The sequence below is a fragment of the Lissotriton helveticus genome, chromosome 9 (genome assembly GCF_964261635.1).
Source record: "Lissotriton helveticus chromosome 9, aLisHel1.1, whole genome shotgun sequence".
NCBI classification, from domain to species: Eukaryota; Metazoa; Chordata; class Amphibia; order Caudata; family Salamandridae; genus Lissotriton; species Lissotriton helveticus.
Genome location: NC_136070.1, coordinates 1,007,112,164 through 1,007,135,795, shown reverse-complemented (window position 1 = coordinate 1,007,135,795; position 23,632 = coordinate 1,007,112,164). Strand labels below are relative to the sequence as shown.

Here is a 23,632-nt window from a genome sequence, read left to right as displayed (position 1 = left end):
TGTTACTTTCTACGAAAAAATGTTTTTTTCTGACTACGTTTGTCACTTGTTTGGATTCTCAACTTGTATGTGGCTGACATTATCAGATCATTTGATCACGAGATGGCTTGTAAAGTCATTATTGATGAACACTGCCCTTGAAAACTAAATACAGTGAGTAAACTGTGGCATACAGAACAGAATTTTCAAGTGAGCCATTATATTATTTTAAGATATCGCAGTGAGTGGGGCACAGCTCATCTTTTTGCAATAGATAAGCAGTTATTGCTCACTGTACCCAAGTTACACGAAATAGGAGACATTCCTTATGGGTGGCTAAAAAAATTAATGTAAATATTTATTACGTTTTATCATCTTTACCTGCAAGCTTTAGGCCAGTCAGCAAATTGTCTTAAATGGGTACGACATTTGGTGTAAGGCACCTATCTGAGCAAAGGTTACATATGTGCCTTCCAACATGTTTAACATTCAAAGCTACTGTAATTATGCCCACCAGTGCCTTTCGTGTTGCTTCACCCGTGTTAATGCTTCATTGCTCACCTGTAGCCTTTGCGTTGCTTTGCCCCACGTGAGTCCTCTGTGTTTCTACTTCCTAAAAAATATGCTTTTGTGATACATTTTTTAATATACTGATCCAGCTCAGATGGGGAAATAAACAAGCATTTGGAATGCATAGGTCTCGCAGTTATGAGAGTTTGAGCTATTGGCATTGTACTTTGACAATGCCTTTTATTTATGTGTTTTTTTAAAAACAGATAAAAAAGGCATTGTCATTTACATTGCAAATATGTCCTATAAAATGTTTTAAAAATCGTTAGGAGCGCGTGTGTCCTGCCTGCAACAGCAAGCAGGACAAAGCTATTTGAGAAAATGGTTCTTGGAAGCTGTAATTAAAGCATACTGAGTAACAACAAATGTAACAAGAGGTGTCACCATGGGAGGTTATAAAATGAGATACAGTGTACTAAGAAGGGACTGCTAAGCCTTTTGAACTATGAACAGCCACAGTTTGCAGTTGACAATGACACAAGCCAATTAAAAAAATATGGGCAGAGCTTCAAGTCCCTACCTCAAAACAGCATGCCTCGCAGAGCAACGCATGCGCTGCCCAGGCTAGACCTAAAAAAAAATTTAAAAGCCATTGCGAGACCTATTGGCTTTGCCAAAGCCTGTTTTTAATGCACTTCGACCACTGATAAAACATCACATATAACCATACTGAAAACCTCAAAATGTCAAACATAAGCAGCCGTAAACTTGACACCTAGGTTGTTAATAACTACGGACAAGTGTAATTTGGAATGTTATTGTGAGTTTTTAGGTCAATTTATTTTTTAATAGCTGGTATGCTTATTTACTAAAATAATAACTTACAATGATTTATTACATTAACACATTCAGTCACACTAAAACTAAAACTTCACACATAACCAATACAGAAAACCTCAAAATGTCAAACATAAGAGGCGGAAACTTGACAACTAAATTGTTAATAACTACGGACAAGTGACATTTTGAATGTTATTGAGAGTATTAGGTCAATTTATTTTTCAATAGCTGGTATGCTTATTTACTAAAATAATAACTTGCAATGATTTATTACATTAACACATATTTGCGGTTGCAACAAGGTGCAACTCTTCCTCTGAAAGTCGTCTGACAGAGCGATGCTCAATCAGAGCGCAGTGTGATGACGTATATTAAGGGCGCGCGGCCAATCGAAATGCACGCTGCTTTGTTGCGAGAGGATACGGCGAGGAGTCAGAGATGGCGTCGCAGCAGATGCAGGGACAGATGATGCAGATGAATGCTCAGATGATGAACGTAGCACCAGGTCCCAGTGGGGGTCCTGCACCCCCGGGGGCACAACAGCACCTCTTCTCTGGTCCCATGGGTCCTGCTCAGCAACCGCCGCAGCTTCAAGATTTCGACCCTGTGCAAAAGTACAGGCTGCTTATACCACAGCTAAAGGAAAGCCTGCAGGTGAGAAGCCTCGCTCGTTACGTTGCTGATTTTGGGTTTTAGTTACTGGCGCATGTGAACTGTGACTTTTGTAGTCTTGAATCTATACTTTAAGCCTGTTGTACGAACACGTATGCGTACAGTTAAAGTCAAATTGGTACCCCGTATCTCGAAGTTTAATTTGTGGGTGACAGCAATTGTAGCCCCGTGGAAGGTACGAGGAAGAGAGAGCGATTTCTTATGGTGCGTCGCGAAAGAAATCCTTTCATTTGTAATACTCTTTTGTAGGCACAGTCTTGTCAAACGGAATAACCCAGGCCAGAGTTGTTGGTTAGAAATGTCACTTAGACTTCTCCATCTCCTAACTTTTACCTCTGTACTGCTCAGAGGATTTTTGGGGGAGTTAGCCGCTTTAGGAGTAGTAAGCCGAGAAAAGGGGTGCTAAAAGACTGCATGCCCCGCCAAGAACTCCCTTCTGTATAACCTGTATGTCGAAACGTTTTTCTTTTTGTGTGCTTCCGTGGTAGGTAAGGCAGAACGTTTTTGGGCCACACTCGTATGACTTAAGTTTAAAGGGGCACCCTGCTCGCGATTTGGGAAAAGGGAACCGCATTGGCTTTCTCTCAAAGTGTTGACGAGGGAATGGTCCGAATAAAACGTTCAGTGGCTTAATTAATGTGGTGATATTAATTCGAAAAAGGAGCCTCACAGAAGTAAATATTGTGACGAGAAAGTATCAAGTCTGTTATAAATGAATCCTAAAACTAAAAACATTTGTCCATCGTTGTCATACTATGGTGATTGTGTGAATAATGATTTGGTCTGTGCAATATATATAACCCACGGTGCATTTTTTTCAACTTTCACGATGTAGACATTGACTGCAAAGTGTGTTGGCCAGTTACAGTACATGAGAAAGTGATTTGAATGGTTTTCTGAAGCTAAACGCTATAGGTTCACCTTTAAAATCCGATATGGCTATCGTTGTTCCACACCCACTACAAATAGATTAAAGTAAGCAGAATGTCTCTAAAAGTGACAAATTGCGAAGGACTGTGGGCTGTATTGGACTAGGGAGTGTTATGGTGAATTCATAGGCTCTGTTTGCATGATGATTATCCCCCATACTTCGTCAACGGTGCCGCTGCTCATTTTAACAGTTGTCTATAATACCACTTCAACTCGAGGAGTTCGAGGATGCCTTAGAAATAACCTAAACTGGGTATATCATGACAAGCTAACATTGAGAAGGAGAGGTCAGTTAGGCAAAATATTAACCATTGCTGCTGCCATGGGCATTCCTGACATGGAAAATCGAGCTGTGTATAATGTTATAGGTGGGGGAGCCACTATTTAATATGCATTGATTTCTATGTTGCAAAAAAATACTGTTGAAGTTCCATTAGGCTAGTGCATAAAAAAAAAGCTGAAATTACAGTTCTGCCTCACGGTGATAGTGATATGTGCGTTGCCAACTAGGCGTTGAGCTGGAGTGTCACCCATTTGTAGATGGAAAAGGAGAGTAAGAGGTTGGCTGGTAGTCCGAAACATAGGAAAAGGAGAGTAAGAGGTTGGCTGGTAGTCCGAAACATAGTACTTTATCTAATACTCCAGAGTCCAATAACAATTTGCATAAGTACATTACACCTCATTATTTCAAAATTCACCTTCCGCAATGACATACCAAGTCTGCCTCCATTCCTTGGCATCACTAGTTACCAGCTGGATCCGTCTGGCTTGCTATCTACTTTGCCTCCAAACAAGGTTACTTAAATGTCTTTATATAGGCATCATGTTGTGAGGGGGGGGCACCAGTTCATCAATCAGTGTCTGCTAATGTATTGCATACCCTGTAGGGTAATTTATGTTCCACCTTTCGTAATAACAGTTAATCCTAGCAGCCTATTTGCTCACATCATAAAGCCATTGTAAGTGTTTTTGGTCATGAAGGAATTTTTAGGCCATTGCTACTGCCGCTCGTATGGAATTGGTTAATCAAGACATCCTCTCCCCAAGATCCGTTCTGTCTTGTCATCCCCAGAATTGTAACCCTTAACTGTAGCCAGAAACCATGCACCTTTGCACACTTTGGGCCATATGTATCAAAATCCTCAATTTCGATTCAGTCAGTCAGAATAACTTTATTCGGCTTACTCAAAAGCCATACAAAGCAAAGAGGATAAAATACATTTCTTATAAAATTATCCTAGTTACATAAAAACATTACATGGATAACAATTTAACATAGTTAAGATATATCATTTTACACATAAGTATAAAAAAGGTAAAAAGCTATTTTCTGTAAAACTAATCATGACAGGCAGCTTTCACCCTTGATGCGGCTACCAGAAAACTAGCGATGCAAAAAGTAACATGGGGGTCGGGTAATAGTTGTAGATAAAGCAAAGCCGGTCTTACTTGGGTAAAGCCGGCCTTTTTAAGTATGGGCAACAAATATTTTTTTCGTGGTTCTGAAAACAACCCGCAAAACATAACAAAATGCATCGTGTCCTGCACTGAGAACTGGTCACAGCTACAGGGGAGAGCTAATTCTGGTTTCTGCCACTTTTTAAAAGAACCTAAATAAAAATGTAGCAAATTAAATCTAAATTTGGTTAAAAGATACCTATGAAAAGGGTTTGTTACAAAACCAAGGTAGGGAGCAAGTGATAATGAGTTGACCAATAGACAATGGTCCCTCACTGCCGGTTTTACCAGTTCACATTCTTCACGGCATGCTTCCTTCCTTTCCAGAAATGACTTTTTAACAAATTCAATATCTTGGAACTTAATATTCTCGGGGGAGGAAAAAAGATCTGGACGGCCAAGATCCAAAAATGCCCTGCTCAAATAAGCCACCCAAGGGATCTTTTTGGATCTGTCCAAGGACAGCACATCAGACATGATCTTATGGTTCAGTGGGAGATCTTCATTCATCCACATTTTCAGCCAAAGAATCAGGGGGGCCATGCTCAGCTTGTCGGAAAGAAACTGTAGGCCCACTTCTTTATGGATCGAATACGTTGGGGTCGACTGGGGAACAGAAAGTAGGGTTCTGATGAATCTATTTTCCGCTTTTTGAATAGGTTCCACATTTACATAGCCCCACAATGCGGATCCATATAAGGCAATGGCTACGGGTTTACTGTTATAGATTTTTAATATAGCTTCCATGGGCCTAGCCCCTAGCCTACCGGCGAAGCCCAGGAGCGCAGAAGATGATCTAATAACAGCCAACCTCTTAGCTCTTACCTGCGGACCCCAGGACCCTTTCTGGTCGAACAGTACGCCTAGATAGGGGAATGTAGATACCCTAGAAACTGTGTCCCCCCTGCATGTGAATGTTTTGTTCCTCCTCTTGCGACACTCTCGGCCCACCACCATTGTGTGTGACTTGGTTACGTTTATTTTAAGATCCAGTTTCTCCATAAACGAACCAAATGCATTCAAAAGGCACTGGAGGCCAACACCCGTGCGGGCAATCAGCACGGCGTCATCCGCGTATAGGAGCGCCGGGATCTTAAATGCTCCCACACGCGGGACGTCGGATTCCTGCCCACACAGGTGTGCACCCAGGCCGTTAATATAGATGGTGAAGAGCAAGGGGGCTAGGATGCAGCCCTGCCGCACCCCCCTTAACGACCTAAAGGGGGTGGTGCACCTGCCCTCATTTGTCACGCGTACACTAGAAGAGAGTTCTTGATGCAGGGAAGCTATAAAAGAGACCAAGGCCTCATCAATACCCATCTCCAGCAAGATGGCCCACAGCTTCGACCTGTTGACTAGGTCAAAAGCCGAGGAGAGGTCCATAAATGCAAGATATACGGACCCCTCCTTGGCCACAGTGTATTTGGAGATGAGCAGATGTAAGTTGACACACTGTTCAATGGTGCCCTTTCTTTCCCTAAAACCATATTGGATTTCAGCCAACCCACCACAGTACTCTACATTCTCCCTCAACCTGGTTAGAAGAACTCTACCTAGAATTTTCACTGACGAGTCCAGGAGGGATATGGGCCTATAGCAGGCTGGATCATCCCGCAAGCCCTTTTTAAAAATTGGAACAATAGTAGAGGTGTCCCAAGAGGCAGGTGCAGAACTACCATTAACGGCATTAAACACGTTTGCCAGAACTTCAGCCCACAGTTTTGGTGAGTACAAGAAAAAGTCAGCAGGCACACCGTCAGGGCCCGGTGCCTTGTGCTTTTTAGTGGCCAGAATAGCTTTTTCCACCTCATTTCGGTTAAAAAGGATGGGACGGATGACTGAGATTTTCAGCGGGACATCATTCGTCGCATCAACAGTGTCCCCATAGACATTTTTGAAATGCGACAGCCATTTATCCTCGGAGACAACACAGTCCATAGATTCATTGCTGTCATCCGCGAAAAAGGGCTGTTTAATGGTCTCCCAGAAATTTTTGCTATCTTTCAGGACTGCCACCGGAATGAGACTGTCCCAGGCTTCTTGCTTAATAGTGTCTTTTCGTTTTTTGACAGCTAATTTATAGATCTTCCTAAGTCTGGTAATCTCGCTTTTTACCCTTGGGGTGTTTTTAAGGGCTACCAGCAGTGATCTATGTGCTTTGGAGCAAGCTGAATCAAACCAACGCTTAATTCCTGGGGTTCCTTTTTTTGTCTTTGCTATAAGATCCTGTGATACCTGCCCACATATTCCTTCAAATGCAACGACAATTTCTTGGCCCTGGGCACATGGATTTTTACAGATCTCCACCTTATCCTTAATTTTAGCATAGTTTTCAACATAAAATTTCTCCGGTACCACCTTGGCCCATTTCAGGCGTCTACCTTGATCAGAAGTCTTCAGATGGTGGCCAGGACTTATTACCAACGGGGGTGGACCCATATGACCTCCCCACGCTACTTCTAGTTCAACCGGGTTATGGTCGCTAAAGTGTGATTGAACTGTGCGATAAGACATTGCCCGGTTTAAGATTCCCAAGGATATGAATATGTAGTCTATGGTAGTGCCTTGGGAGATGCCAGTAAAGGTTGGCAATCTAGTGCCCCCATCTGGTTCGTGAAGATCGAAATTAGCAAGAAAATCTTCCAATTCCTCTCCCTCCACAGTATGTTCAAAGTGGGGTCCCTCTAAACCATCATCCCTTTCCATACTATTTTTCGTGCAAATCAGGTTACATGGATGAATATTAAAATCACCTAATAAAATGTATTCGGTATCAAGCTTAGTATTCTGACTGGCCAAATTTAAAATGTTGTCTAGGTCAGTGATATTTTGACCTCTGTGGTCGCAATTCGCTGAGTTGTAAAAATTTACAAAAATAGTCCTGCTAGTGTTATTAGACACTCTTTCGACCATCAAAATGTTTGGGGAGTTGGTGCAAATCTCCCTACAGCTACCCTTTAAAACTAATGAGAACAAGATCAGCAGGCCTCCCTTTGCCCTCCCCGTACGACTGGGGACAGCTGGTTTGGTAAAACTTATAAACCCATCCCACCAAAGGTCGGCAGAGGTATCCCAGGTTTCCTGGAGCGCAATAATATGGTAACCTAAAACAAAGTTTGACCATAACTTGTCCTGTCGCTTACGTTTAACCCTGTTATATTCCAACTTATCAACTTGCACGGGTCTCTGGATGACGTAGGTTCAGAATGCCCCACCAATGCCCCTACACTGTTAAGCGTTGGTTGGGTTAGATCATTTGAACCTGCTTTCGGTAGGCTCTGTGGCTTGTCTCCTGCAATGCACTGAATCGCGCAGTGCTCAGGCAAATGTGACATAGGAGGGTGATCGTGTCTAGGTATGATTTGTTCTCCCTGCCCTATCTGGGGGATGGACTCATCAGGATATAATCTATTAATGTGTGGGCTATTCCATTCTAATTGCTGATTAAAATCATTATTTCCCAGGATCGTACCCTCTATCTGTCAGTCGCAGTCATTTAAGTTGGACAAGACTCCGTACCTGTTCCCTGTTCCAACCCCCCAATCAAAAGGGGTGGCCGCCTGACCCCAGCCATTCACTACTGTGTTCCACACAGGCTGTGGAGTGTTGGGGCGCATCAAAAGCTGTTCGTTGCCTGGCCATAAAGCCGTGTCCATATCCTCCATTGTCAAATCCCGGGGTACTTACTCCCCACCTATTTGTGTTGGGCCAATTTGGACCCGGGGTTCTGACCATTTGCCCAATCGGGAAATTGTATTGCCCTGTCCCATGGCTAGTCATCAAATGTGGACGATCGTTGTTAAATCTGAATCTATTTTCCCCACCCCAATAAGTGGCTCTTGCATGCCTTCTAGGCCTGGGAATATTAGGGGAAGTCACATTATGATTTTTATTATAAAAGAATTTCAGGGTGAGCGGGATTATAGCACCGCTTCTACGTTGAGGTGGGAAGATATTAGTAAGAATATTTGGGAGTACCTCTGCGCTGGCAAAATTTAAAACTACGCAGTCCCCTTTAAATTTCTTTTGATTATTCCCAATCCAAGGTACCCTCCTTGTCGTGACGATTTCCCCTGCTAGCTGGTCAACTCCCTGGGATGCCATATACATATTATTGGAGAGCCAATGTAGAGCTTTATCTTTTAGTCCTTGAGAGGTTTCTTTTTGCTCAGGGAGTAGGACAGGAACATTCGCTAATACTAGGACTAGGGGTGAGGCTGCCATGATGAAATGTGTTGAATCCTCCCCTGAATCCAGTGGTGCTGAGACAGCAGGAGCTAAAGTTGGCGGCTCTCTTATAACAACCTGGCTTGTGTCAGATGAAGATAACTGCCCTACCAAAGTGGGCTGTACTTGGCCTTCCATGAGGCATGTATCACAGCACGTACCCACCTCAGCTGTGACTACTGGTTTAATAACATGGGAGACTAGATTTTCCAGATCGTTAACCCCCTTAGTTTGCGACCCACCCATCTTTTTTACTTCTGCTGTTAATTTGTCTATTTTCCCAATGAGTGGCTTAATGATGGTCCTAATTTTAATGTCTATCATTTCCGAGATCCTATTAAATAGGTCGTCGTCAATGATTTGCCTAAGCTCTTCTGGGTCTTCATGCTCCACATTTTTCACTTTATGTCTAGGTGGCGGGGTAGCCTTTTTCTTTCCTGTCTGCTTGGCCCCACGTTTAGCTTGGGACTTTCTACAGTTTCTCACTGGTCGGGCAACAGGCGATGGAAGTGGCAGAGCTTCCGCTGTGGTATTGTGCTGTTGCTCGGAGTCAGACCCTACGTGTAGTGAGAGATCAATTAATAAATCAGAATTTTCTATCACATTGCTAATAGCTTGGGAATTTATATCGGGGATCAGGAATATGGGATCAGGAGACCGAGTCCCAGACAATTGTGCATCAGGGGCAGGACTCAGTGGACGCAAGATTGGGGATTGACTCAGGCCTAGGGATTCCCTTCTCTCGTTATTTTTTTTCTTCACCAGTTGAACTAGGAAGGAATCTAAAGTATTAAGTGGTTCTGACGTCACAGCGGCCGATTTTTCTAGGCATGTTTATAAAGCTCAAAAATACTAGCAAGGGTCAGATATAGCACTCAATAGTCTAATAGGTATGGTCAAGCTAGGACACGAAAAATAACAGAGCTATTATGTAATATAAATCATTACAAAACTATACAACATAAAACAATTTCAGTTAGTCAACAAGAGCCTGCATTAAATGAAATAGGCAAGTTCTAACCCTTTTCCTGTGTCGGAACAATCGGTAACAGTCAGTGTCAATAAAGAAGGGATTTTCCTCGTTCAACACAATACCGTGGCTTACTCCAGATGGAATGTAAGAGGGGTGGCCCGACCCGGCCTCCTTCGGCCCCGGACGGCCATAGACGGTCCCGCCCTTGTCCCGGGCTTCTCCCGGTCGCTCCCGCGCAGCGGGTTTGTCCTGGATGTTATTAAATGACTGACGTAAAGGGGGAGGAGCCTGCAGGGAGAGCTGGCCAGGTGGTGTGAGTTAGGGCGGGCGGGCGCTCCTGGGACAGGTAGTCCTGCGCCTCCCCGCCTGCTCGCAGCCCTGCAGTGTCTTGGAGCTTCAGATTGCTCCACGCCCAAAGATACAACAAAGAGTTTCCCTTTCGCCTTCCTCGCGACGCGGGACCTGCGCAGCGGGTACCGCTAGCTGTAGATGAAATGCTGGGTCAATCAAGCAGAGACCAGGCTGCTTCCTACGCTAATCCAGCCGCCTCCGAGGTAAGGGTAATGCTGGTGGTTCGAATTTCGATTCTAAAATAGCGATTTTTTTGTGAATCGCTATTTGAGAATCGCAAAATGCTATGTATGTAGGATTTGCAATACATTTTGCGAATCCTACATATTCCTTAATTGCGAATCTCGAATTGCGATTCGCAATTAAGGAATGCCTCCCCATTCATTCCTATGGGCCTAAAGGCCCATGGGAATGAATGGGAAGACATTCTCAATTTGCGATTAGCAATTAGAGAATCGCAAATTGAGAATGCAATTTCAAGGGTGCAAGGGTGTCAAAAAGACACCCTGTTGCGCCCCTGAAATAAGCATGGGTGCACATGTGGCGCACATACTTGCCCTAAGGGCATGTATGTGCTTCACATTGCACTTTGAAAAATGCAAAAAAGTGCATTTTTCAAAGAAATCGCAAATTACCACCAACTTGAAGTTGGTGGTAATTTGCGATTCCTTACGGCCAAATTGCACTTTTTTGTGCTTCTTACATTGCATTTAAGGAATCGCAAAATTTACGATTCCTTAAATGCAATCGCAAAATAAGGAATCACAAATTTGATTCCTTATTTTGCATACAGATTTGCCTCATATATTCTACTAAGCAAAATTGCGATCGCAAACGCCGAAATTTGTGATCACAATTTTGCTTGATACATATGGCCTCTAATCAGGATTACTCCAAGTCCAAAACGAACAGCAAAATCATAAGACATAAATAAACCTCTAGTGCATGGGTACTCATAGTGCGGGCCGGTGGCGGCCCCGCAAGCCTTCCTCGGCGGCCCACGGACCTTGCAAAACTGTACCCATGTATTTTTTTTTAAAGAGTGTCTGTGCAGCGCGACTCTGAGAGTCTCTGCTACTCTGTGGGGGTCGGGCGATTCTCGCATAGCCAGAGCGGAGCTGCAGGGGCCTAAAATGAGGTGAAATACAACAAAGCTTCATTAGCATGCAAATGGCCTTTAACGACCTGTGAAGTGCTTGGGTGCGGCTGTGAGTGTGTGTGCACCTGGAAGCTGTCTCAGCCCCGGCTGACACGCAGGAAGGGTGAGATGACAGAGGGAGGTAGAGAGAGGTAGAGAGAGGGAGGGGGGGAGAGAGAGGGAGACGGGGAGGGGTGAGTGAGAGGGGGGAGTGAGAGAGAGGGGAGTGAGAGAGGGGTGGTGAGAGAGAGAGACCGACAGAGGGAAGGAGACCGAGAGACACAGAGAGAGGGATGGATGGAGAGAGGGAGATGGAGCGGGAGATGGAGCGAGAGAGGGAGCGAGAGAGGGGGAGCGAGAGAGGGAGAGGGAGCAACAAACAGCATCAATAGTAACTTAAAATTCAGCAAAATGTGACCCAACTAGAATGCGTTAATAAACATGTTTCTACACATTATTTTAAACTCGTTTTAAGTGCTTTCATATTATGTTTATAGTACCACATTAGATCCATCATTAATTTATCAACCATGTTTTTCACAAAAATGTAAATCTCTATGTAGGTCAATGAAATGCATCAACATTGACTGTCGTTTTCAGATAGCTGGCAGACGTGTCTCTTTATTTTGTTTGTTATTCTTCACCACAAGGAGTATGAGTTTGCTTTACATGAAAGCATTACATCACAGTAAACTGGATGACACTGAGAAGGCAGTTGCAAAAGCTAAAATGTTAACAGTTAAAAGTTCATTTTATAAAACAGTCTTGGGCAAGAATGGAGAACATTCAGTGTGTGAAATTGAGATAGAAGCTAGTTAATTAATTCCGACAGCAGACGGGTGAAAATATTGTATTACCCAGTAACTCTTTATATTGTGAGTAGGTGCTTGCAGCTTTATTCAAAATTCAATATGGATCTACAAGTAGTGGGCCTCACCTGTGCATGCAGCATAGGTCGTATATCTTCTGTTGGTTGGGATGAGAAAAAGAATGGTTAAGAATTTTAAGTGCTGTACATAACTTCCGCTGCTATGAAGCAATTTAATGGTACCCAATTTAACAACTTCTCTAGGAAGGTAGGTTGAGTTGGAATTTCTCAGATTCAAACTTTAATCCTACCAGTCACCACACGTCATTAGTCCGAGCTCACGCTCGCAAGCCGTCTTGCCACCATGTATACCTAGTGGCCACAATAGACTTCTAATGAGAGTTGGTATGCATAGTTGTTTGCAAAGGGCAGGGAAGAGTAATCTAAGTTGAAAGACAGGTTAAATATAACACAACCCTGTCTCTGTGCTCACTATATTTGGGAGATTTCACTTTTTTTGAAAACTGCTTCTCCAATTTCTGGCCCTACTTACTTTTGCCCTCAGATTCCCACTTTCCCTCATTTTTATGGCATGCCAAAATTATGTGGAGGAACCCCTTCTCACAGTGCCTAGTTTCTGGTCACATATGTCTTGTCTGGGGCCTAGAACACACACTAGTATACATCCACACATGATCCCTCATCCTACTGTTACGTTGTTTAACTTGGTCTTACTGACCAGCCTATAAAAGAGGAACTTTTATTCAAGAGTTTATATAGTGCTGGCTGGACCCGGAGGTATCTGAGCGCTTTACATGAGGGTCCACAAAACTTACATTACAAGATTAAATCCGTTCCAATTTACATCAGTTGCTAGACAAACAATAACAAGAGCATGGGAGACGAGATAATTGAGGTGTAGAGGGGAAGTGGTAAGGGTAAAGGGGTGGGAGGGAGAAGCGGCAGAGAGACGAAAGGAAAGTCTGTCCAAGGTCCGGCTGGGTAGGTGACGGTCGAGGGGAAGTCCCAAAACCCATCTCTTCTATAGCTATCGGGTAGCTCCACCGGGCATTTGCCAAATAGCTCGGTCTCAGTGGGAAAAATATTTAAAGAAACGTGGAGGGCAAAATATATGGAGGGTAGAGGGGAGGGGGCATGGAAGTAGAGAAAGGGGGATAGGGGAAGAGACAACAAGGAGAGACTAAATGAAGTCTAAGTGCCGGCTGGGTAGGTGACGACCAAGGAGGGATTCCACGGCCCATCTCCCCTATAGCTAAACCAGGTAGCTCCATCGGGCATTAGACAAAATAGTTCAGTCTCAGTCCATTGAGAGAGGAGAGAAGTAGAGACAAAAATAGGGGGAGGGTGCGGGAAGGGGCGACAGGAGACAAAAGGATGTCTGGCTAAAGACCGACTGGGTAGGTGACGTCCAAGGAGGGGATCCCCGACCTGTCTCCCCTATAGCTAGACCAGGTAGCTCCATCGGACTTCAGGCAGAATAGCTAGATTTCAGATGGCGAGGGAAAATTCTCAGGTAAACAAGGTGGGGGCAGGTGAAGGCAGAGTTCGTTAGCAGGAAAGTGGAGAGGAGTAGAGCGAGGAGATAAGCATGGTGGGGACTGGGGCCAGGACAGGTGAAGGCAGAGGTCAGTAGCAGGAAAGCTGAGAGGAGTAGAGCGAGGAGGGGTAGGGGGAGGGTAGTCCGGTGAAAAGTTCCCGTGGATCTGGTGGGCTATAGTTGCCAGCTTAGCCAATGTGCGGGTACTCTGCTGATTCTCCGGTGCCGTCACAAATAAAACCCTTAAACTAACTTACTTTCTTCTATCCTTGTTTAAATTACCCAGAATAACACAGTATCAAAACTGAAATATCAAGATCAGAGGGCAAAACATATCAAACACATTGTTGCGCCAGTCTGATTGGTGGTATGTGTGTGTCTATGTAATTGCAATTATATAGTGCTTACTACCCCATTTGATTCAGATGCTCCGTCCATCACCACCCCCTTTTGTACCGCTTTGGTCGCCATAAGTGTGACGGGGTATGCTCAGACGTGAGTCCCCTGCTCACTTTGCCACTGGATTCAAGCAAGCCGGGCTGAAGACGGCTGTAATGCCAGAAACCGGTCCTCGGAAGCTTGTTTCCGGTCCAGGGAAGGCATGGCTTGGTAGTTCGGGCTGGACTGTTCCCATGAGGCACAGGGTCAGACTGATCTGCATATGGCTATGTCTGAACTGGGGTGGCAGAGTGGGCTAAAGAACGGTGATGGATTAAACCCAGATCTTTTGACTCGGTGTGAGTGTTTGATTGGTTCAGATGCTCCGTCCATCACCACCCCCTTTTGTACTACTACCCCATTTGAGGAATCTAAGCTCTTTCGACGAGTAGCACGCTACTCCGGAACACAAGATGGATTAGTTTTGAATTAGTATAGTGAAATATGAAAGCAATTTGAGTGCTGGATGATATGTTAGTTGGTTATTTGGATTGAGAAGGGTAGCAGGGGGATAGAAGAGGGCAGAGAGGTGTGTGTGTATTACTCTCCATTTTCAATCCTGCACTGAGATATGTATATTTTGCACAGTTCCATTGTATTATGCTGCTACAAGTCACTTGTTGCTTTCTATGATGAATTTTGCACTGTCATTTCCTGTTTATACACTTTAAATGCCTCCCCTTCCTATGACAACATGTCATGTGATCAAGACCTGATTGGGGGTCGAAACGCGTCATGGCGGACTGGCTGGTTGAAAAATAAAGAATATTTGATTGGCACTGATACCTGGGTCCACTTTTCGTCATCTTGCTCACCAGAGGCAGTCAAAAGCGGCGGTTTGGTTGTATGTATGTATGTATGTATGTATATATATATATATATATATATATATATATATATATATATACACACTAGCAGCCCGTCCTGACGTTGTCCGGGTATGAAATAGAATGTGTGTATTTGGCAAGGGCAATTTATTTTAAAATCTCGCGGTAGACAACATTTTTTGTTTCATTAGAATAGGAACGGAGAAGGCCCAGCAGCAGCCCTGGTTGATGTTAGCAGGCGCGTGTAATTGGTGTAGTGATCCGCCGCCTGAGCCCGGCTACAGCCCTGGTTGATGTTAGCAGGCGCGTGTAATGTCATTGAATGAGAGTTATCAGCCGTGGGTAAATCCGTTTAATGAGAGAGTTGAGTGACAACGAGTAAGGAGAGGCTGCAGTAATTGTCCCTGCATACACGCTCATTTGCCTGTTCCCCCACTTGAGGCCCAGATGCAGGCCTGTTTGATGTTAGCAGGTGCGTGTTGCCCCGCTTGAGGCCCAGCTGCAGCCCTGGTTGATGTTATCAGGCACGTGTAATTAGTGTACTGATCCGCCGCCTGAGCCCGGCTAGAGCCCTGGTTGATGGTAGCAGGCGCGTGTAATTTCATTGAATGAGAGAGTTCAGTAACAGCGCGCAGGAAAGGCTGCAGTAACGTTACTTACCAGGCCTCCAGGTGAACGCGTTTGTCACGCCCCCAGCACACGGCCACAGCAGACGATCTTCTGATTAATGTACGACCCACATGGCATGAAGGGCGGAACGTAGCACACGCCCCCACCGTTTCTCACGCCCCTATAGTGCCCATTGATACGGCGCAATTGCGTTCACATGGCATGAAGGCCGGACACACGCCCCCAGCGTGCCCCTTGATGCTGCGCAGCAATGTAATTGGTGCTTGTATGTACGACTCACTTGGCATGAAGGGCGGACACACAGACACACGCCCCCAGGTTTGTCACGCCCCCAGGTTTGTCACGCCCCCCCAGCACACGCCCACAGCCCACGATGTGATGGCTGTACCACACGCCCCCAGCGTTAGTCACGCCCCCAGCCCACTCCCACAGCACAACGCAGACACCCTCACAAGGGACTACTTTGCTGGCACGGTTCTTTTACCTTTTAAATGTATAGAGGAGTTGGCCTAATGGCTAAGGCGCTCTACCTCGGACCTGGGGATCAGGGTTGGAGTCTTGGTAACGACGCCAAACATCCTGTGATTCTGGGCAAATCACTTAATCTCCCCGTGCCTAACAAAAATGAATGTGTGTCCTCATGTAACGTAACTGGTGCTATGTAAAGCGCTCCGATACCTGATTCAGTTTGGGTCAAGTTTGCGCTATATAAAACTCTGCAAAAAAAATATATATATATATGGTGGCCGTCTGCTTAGCCTATGTCCTTCTGCTGCAACTGCCTTTTCCAATGCTGTATTGGGTGTTGTGATTGGTGCTGTGGTTACTGAGATTACCCGCCTCAAAGGTTTGGGCTCTCTCTTTATAATATTAGAGTGTGTGTGTGTGTGTATATATATATATATATATATATATATATATATATATATATATATATATATAAAATGCAGGCACTAACACTTTGAATGTCATTTCCTGCCCGTGAACAAGGCTGCCCGGCCGAAACTAGTTGGGAAACAGGAACTTTTGTGCCTTTCGTTTCATTAAATGCTGTTTGAAATCTGAAGAGGGCCTCTGCTCTGTTGCTTCACTGTGTGGAATTTAGCCGGGGCTCTCCGTGCCCGGTCTTCAGAGGCCGCCCTGAAGGGTCGGGGGCTCCCCAAACGGAGGTGTTTTGGAATATATATATATATATAATATATATATATATATATATATATATATATCTATTCACTGGAAAAAACCATAGGTTTCAGGTCATATATAGTTAGGTATTAGCATTTAAAAAACCATTGAAATTCACTCAAAAAACTATAAGTTTTAGTGGTGTTATAGTTAGCTGGACATTTTACTCATACAAAACCATTGAAATTGCTCCTATATAGTTAGTTGGACTAACTATATTTCGCGCACCCGCAATCCACTGCTGATGATGTCATATATTACATCATTCATGACATGGTCAGTGACATCACTGATGACATCTCAAACGACAATCCTATGCCTAAATAGGTGGTTGATGCGTCCCTCTGCTACTAGCGCCAAGAGACCTTATGGTGAACGTGCGCTCTACAAGTGACCCATAACAAATGTGGCACAGGCACATCAGAACGGTTTCTGGACCTGAGGAAGAACAGAAGAGGAGTAGATCTGCAGTCTGTGACCTGAGCGGATCCCTGAAGGACCGGGACTGCTCCCTCTTGTATCCAAGACAATGAAGGTGACTCTAAGTTGTTATAAGGCTGACCTGTTCAAGCTACAAGGATACAACAAGCTACAAGAGGCCTTTTCTGCAACCGACACGCTGACCTGTGGAAACTGGACCCCGGTCCTGGCCTCTGCTTAACACCTTGTAAATCTCTTAAGTATCTCCTCCGAGATTCTGGGAAGCTTTAGAAGTGTACTCCTGTGGTTGATTGTGACCTCAATTAATAAAGGCAGCAGGTAAAATCTTCCAATAGGGTGACCCTGATTGGTGTATCTGACATGTTCCAGTGCAGTAACCCTGATTGGTGTATCTGACATGTTCCAGTGCACTAAGCCTCAATTTGCTCCTAGATCCTGGTCTCCAGTGACTACCATTGCCGATTCTCCTTATTGTTTTTTTTTCTACCACATTTGATTTTATTTTTACTTTTTTTCCCTTCCTCCTTTTTTTCATACGTAAATGGAACACTGTCCGGATCAATCAACACACTACTAATCTTTCCCATTCTTAGACACACCAATAAATGCAATGGAAATTGCATATGATCTCTACAAAGATCACTTCTCCTGTTCCCTACCTATTGTTTAATTTCCCCCCCCCCAACCCAGTCACAAGACTCCCTAAGGCGGTTTCAGATTTAGACCCCTTCAAGTTTTTTTAGATCTGCTCTCCACTTGTCTCGCCATGCGGTATGGTAGTGTTCGGAGATAATGGTATCCCTCAATGTATTTTCATAATTTTTGTGTCATTTTAGTGATTTAATTTTGCCCTTTTTGTAATTTGGGTTGGCATTTTTATTGCTTTACATTTCAGCCTTATTTCTGTTTAGGTACTGCATAAAAACATAACAGATTTCGCTAAGTTAAGCGTATCTGTTCATAGCAGTCCCTGGCACTGATGTCAAGTACTTTGTGTGGATTTGTGCATTGTCAAAGGAAACAGTGTGTTTCTGATAGTGAAGTTCGCAAATGGGAGTAAGTGAGCCAACCCATACCTCCCCTTTGCCACATGCGGTTTGCTGTAGTGAGTGGAACAAAAATGTGAATTGTAAAACTACGGGTCAATGGACGAAGAGGGCTGGTAGAAAGCCCTGTAGGTTAAGGGCTTGAAAAATCCATTCGCTTTGTCGAGCAAGATTTAATCAGAAAGAGTTATTTTTAGGGACTGCTCCCCTTTCTGGGGAGCAGAAAATCCTCAAACTTCAGACACAGAACAAAAAGTAAACGTTGGAAGACATACTGACTTTGTGGCAAGATAACAGGATTTAAATTCATCTTTATTGCTCACCAATGAAAGCGCATTAAAGATGTATTTAAAACATCTTTTTGACACGCTGTGGGCTTTGCTTATCTGACTTATATGGGCAGGCAAGCAACTGCGTTTTTGATGGAACAGTCTAATCTTGCCATATCAACGGGGAGGATTTGGGGTCCCAGATTTCTATTTATATTATTTGATCGCACAAATTCACTTTACATACTATTGGTATCACATGGACACCCGTCTTCAATATCTGAAGCAGAATGCTCTCCGATATACCCAACCTCGTTGCCTGCTATCTTGTCACAGGGGCTATCACGGAATCCTGTGAGATTCAGTCATTATCTACCGTCTTTTGGGCACTGTCCAAGCTACGATGATACCTGCTGGCACAATTCTTATATTCCCTGCATATACCATTATCTGACAATCCTTGGTTGCCCCCCCACAACAGAAACTCTTACTCTTACACACCCTGGGTGATCTTAAAAAAAATCCACAAGTACTTCCTATAGTAGATCTCACTTTGAGTAGAGACACGACATACATCGATAGATTCCTCCTACACAGGATGCGATGCTCCTTCAAGGAGGCGCTTCCAACTGCGTCATCGGAACCACCAGATTTCCCACCACTTACATTGGCTATCACAGCATCAGATGGGGCTCATTTGGTATCTGGTCTCTACCACTCATCCATAGCTCTTCGCCCAGCTGTAGGCGCTAAAGCACGCAAGCCTGGAAACAGGCCTTGGTCCTCCCACTGACAGACCAGGTGTGGTCTTACAGTTGTGAACAAACTCGTTACGTATCAAATAACCACTGTCATAAGTTATTAATTTTTAATTATCTGCATTGTGCGTACACTACACCATACCTTTTTGGCCAAAATGGACCCCAGCATACCACACACATGCACTAGATGTGCTGCGGATCAGGCAGGTTTCTCACACCTGGCTTGGAACTGCAGACCCATACTGGCGTATTGGGGCAAGGTTTTCAGGCAATTGTCTCTGATGATTGAACATAAACTACACCCTGCGCCACTGATGGCCTTTCTGGGGTATGTTAAACCCTTACAGAAAGGAATGCGCCCGATCATTGCGATTGCCGTGCTTATTGCGAAACGGCAGGTTTTCCTGCATTGGGGTAGTGCCTAGACCCCAACTGTGAAGGCCTGGATCTGTGACTTAATATATATATACTGCGACACAACAAGTGGAAATATATGCCACATTGCAACCATCGACTGCACTCCCGAAAGACATCTGGCAACCATTAAAGCCCTACTTACAGGCTTATCCCCTGGAGACTGATTGAAATTTCTGTACAGATTTTAACTCATGGTTTTATCCCCAGGGGACGGTGAGTGGGATGTACACATTCATGTTGCCCCTTGTTATTACTCAATTGTTGGTTGCTGGGGTGGGATATACATGCATATGTTGTGGGGCCTGCTCCAGGCTTGCAACGAGATTCCTCTTGGGGAGGTGGATCTGGACCCAGGTATACCTTTAAGATACTCATTTTGTGCAACCTAATCGGCCAGGAGCGCTACCCACGTGATATATGAATAATACTTGAAAGATTATTGACGCCCTGTCCAAACACGATGTATGACTGAGATGGTCACTGTTTGTATTGAAGAGACACTCTGCATCTGTTTTGTTGTTTGACTCTCATTCGGTTATGTGATGCAATAATCTGAGAATATTGGAGACTTATTCACTTGATGGATATTATGCTGTACCTTTTTGTATATTGCAGAAATCTTAAAAAAAAAAAGATGTCTTTAAATATTGTTATCTTGTCACATTTGCTGGCTTTCAGAGACTACGGTCAAAAGTCAGTTTCTCTTCCTGCATATATTTTTTATATAAAGTGAACTGTGTGACGATTGAACTGTGCAAAGCATGTGAAATGAAAGGCTGTAAGATGTCAGGCTTTTTTCCAACACATTTAAATAGATAAGTGAACTGTTCAAACATATTTCTCTAGTTATGAAGACACATTTTTATAATTCTGTGGCAAAAAAAATGTATTCCTAGAATTAAAACAAAATAGAACACTTTACCTGCTGATGTGCACATTTTAAATATTTTTGCTGAAACCCAATTTCTAAACGCGCTATTATCATGAAACTACGTTAGTGGGAACGTTTTGCATCCATTTCAACGGAAATATGCCATCTGTAAATGACAGTGCACTACCACATCATGCTTTATTAATATATTTATGAAAAGTGAGCTTTTAAACATGAACTGGGCATGTTGACCCTACAGCTGCTAGATACCGCTTCATTTCATAACCACATGCAGGCGTTGCCGCTTTCCACTCTCCTGCAAAATGATGCTGGTGCCTTTTCCCCCCTCTCTATTTACCAATCCTAGGAGGACTAGTAACTAAAAAATACAAAAATGAACGTGTCCATCTGCAACGAAACTGGTTCTCGTGTAAAGCGCTCTGATACCTGATATCTTCGGGCTGAGTTAGCGCTATATAAAACTTTAAAAAAATAAACTCAAAGCACTTTTATTAAGTCAGAGTGGCACAGGAGCGATTTGCTGCAAGGTCCTCTAAAGATTTTTTTTTAAATTAAATGGAGGATGGATTGCTCAATTAAGAAGTGTATGTAGGGGGAATCATAGGGGAGTGGGTAGTAGGCAAGGGAGTAACAAAGGGGCTTGGGCTGGAAAAGTCCCCCCCCCCCCCCCCCACAAATAGCCAGGAAATGTTGTCCAAAGCAGTGGATGGGTATTTGGCAAGGGATGATGGAGCAACACTGAGTCCATGGGGGTGTTTTTCGGGGGAGGGAAGCATCACGCGAGAGAGCTAGTACACACATGCACTCTCGTGGAGTGCTAAAAGAAAAAAAATGTCCCTAATCTGAAATGTAAAAGGGTATATGTCCTCTAATTAAAAGGGTGGTAAATCAAGATTCAACAGGAAAGCCATTGGAAAAAAGCAAGCAAATCATGACCACAGGCAACCAACAGTTTGGTCCAGTGCCTTTAACAGTTTGGTATAGTCTATAATAGTCCTTTGCCTACCAGACAGAAAAGAACTGTCTAGTAGGCAAGACTTAAAATGTCTATATTAACCTAGTATAGGACATACTCTTCTGAGAAATGTGTGTGGTTAATACCAAACTTTCAATCTTTATATAGAAGAATGGTTACCATTTTACAGTACAGATCCCCTAACACTACAACTACACAGCTTGATGAACTGATCTCTCTTGATGTATGAATGTCTGTTATTTAGAAAAGAATTGGCTGAAAATCTTTTTTTTTTTTCTTCAATGTTACTTGAATGGAGAACAAGGATTAAGAGGGGCTAGCGGTGTACGGTCCATTGCTGTTTTTTCTACATAAGGGCTCACTTGAGCCTCCCAAGCTGACGAACTTCTGGACGACGCACCTGCGTGCTGGGCAACGAGGCCCGTGACGGTTACGAGGCGGCCTTCTCTTCCACCCCTATTGACTTTCTCTACTGATGAGGGAAGATATCCCGAAACCCGGGCCATGTCCCGGGTCTAGAGATCGGGGGACAACAAGTATCTACTTGCACCTACATAGGTGAACCACGTACGAACTTTCAGTAATTCTTCAAACTTCAGGCACTGCACATACCAGAGTGCTTAGGGGCGACCCGGAGGAGGGGCTAGCGGTGTGCGGTCCATTGCTGTTTTTTCTACAAGGATTAAGAGCATCCCAGCACTAAACTTAACATTTTTAGAATTAGATAACTTTGTTCCAATTTCCCAGATGCATGCCATCTCGCATATATTTGTTCACAACCTCTTGAAACACTGAGTGCCTGGGTGCATTTTGCAATTAATACTCTGGTGGTAACTAATAGATCAAAACTTCTTCAGATTCCTTGCCCACACCGGTTCGCTGCCAGCTCAGCTTTTTTCTTTGGTTTTATAATTTAATGCTATATTGAATGTTTTCTGGGAATGGCCGTGTCCTCATTTTGCGCACCCACATTTACTGATTTCTGCCGCCTAGTTTTAATCAAACCAGTAGGTTTTGTGTTCAAATTGCAAATCCACATTTTACTTTGAACCTGAGCAACAGATGGAATCCAGAGTGGAACCATCTCAGATTTTAAAAGTATAATTGAACAGTGTACATCTAAATCAGTTTGATTTACATCTTTAGCTCCAGAGATGCAAACCTTCATTAGGATTCTAGCTCATCATGGAATTCAGCCATTTACAGCCCACTTCTGAAGTACAGCCCATGAGTGATGCTTGCAGCTGTTACTACATCTGGTGATATACTACATATAATTTTAATGTACTTCTGTTTCTTTCACCTAACCTTTCTATTCAGTTAGTATCTAAGCCCATCCTACCAGTGACGTACTTGGCTATGAAATACCTTTAAACCAACACTTGCATATAAATATTAGTCTCTTTCGTGGATGAATTGAGAAGTATTTTTCTGTTGTACCAAAAGACTGTAGACTGCACATGGGTGCAGTTGCTAAACCTAGGTGTCCCACATCTGTGATGTTTACACTCCATGGTCATTCTAATGCAGTTACTTTTTTACTTTAATAGGGGTCTGTGAGGTCTTAAAGCTTACCAGTGTATCTGCAAGTGTGACTACATTGCCCAATGAGGAGATTACTGACCGCAAAGCCAGTCTGCCTGCCAGCAGCTCTGTCCTAAGCGCAGAGATACCCCATAGGGGGTGATTCAGGCGCTCTACAAATCCAATAAATAAATATAAAATAAAAGGATGTAGATAAGCTGATAACCAGGATGAGTTATAGCGTGTGCAAGATTAGTAGTAACCTGTGATAGAGTAGCTGTTTGTGGGAATATAAGTGGATAGATAGTAGTCACCACTGAAAGTGTTGGGAGGTGCTGATTCAGTGTCCACAGAAAAAAGGTGAAGCATGTTACTGGAAGGTGATAATGTACTGCTTTACAAGGATTGTTTAAAAAAAAAAAAGACTGCCACACTGCAAGTTAGAGAGAGTTGTGAAAGAGGAGGATACAACTGTTTATTGTTGGGGAAAACATTTTTATTAGGGAAAAATGGTGATGTAGTAATTATAATTTTTTGTTTTTTTGTTTTCCAGAATTTAATGAAGATTGCAGCTCATAATTTGATACAGAACACCAACATTGATAACGGACAGTGAGTACAATGCCTTTTATTTAAAATTACTTTTTAGCACAAGTTAAGATTATTCTTTGGGTTTAATTTCTCCCCCTTCTATGGCAAGTATTCTATATATTATATTTCTGGGCAGTATACCTAGACTAAAAAACCTTCAAAGTCTGAGGCAGTGTGACACCTTTTCCCCA

General features: G+C 43.5%; 1 protein-coding gene across 1 annotated transcript in view; it reads left to right on the top strand.

Annotated features, from left to right (window-relative positions):
• Positions 1-1,724: 1,724 nt before the first annotated feature.
• Positions 1,725-23,632, top strand: part of MED29 (mediator complex subunit 29) — a 50,737-nt gene continuing 28,829 nt past the window's right edge. Inside the window, exons 1-2 of the mRNA XM_078661325.1 lie at positions 1,725-1,983; positions 23,404-23,462. Coding sequence (XP_078517451.1) covers positions 1,768-1,983; positions 23,404-23,462 — 275 coding nt within the window. The 5' untranslated portion in view covers positions 1,725-1,767. The remainder of the gene's footprint in view (positions 1,984-23,403; positions 23,463-23,632) is intronic.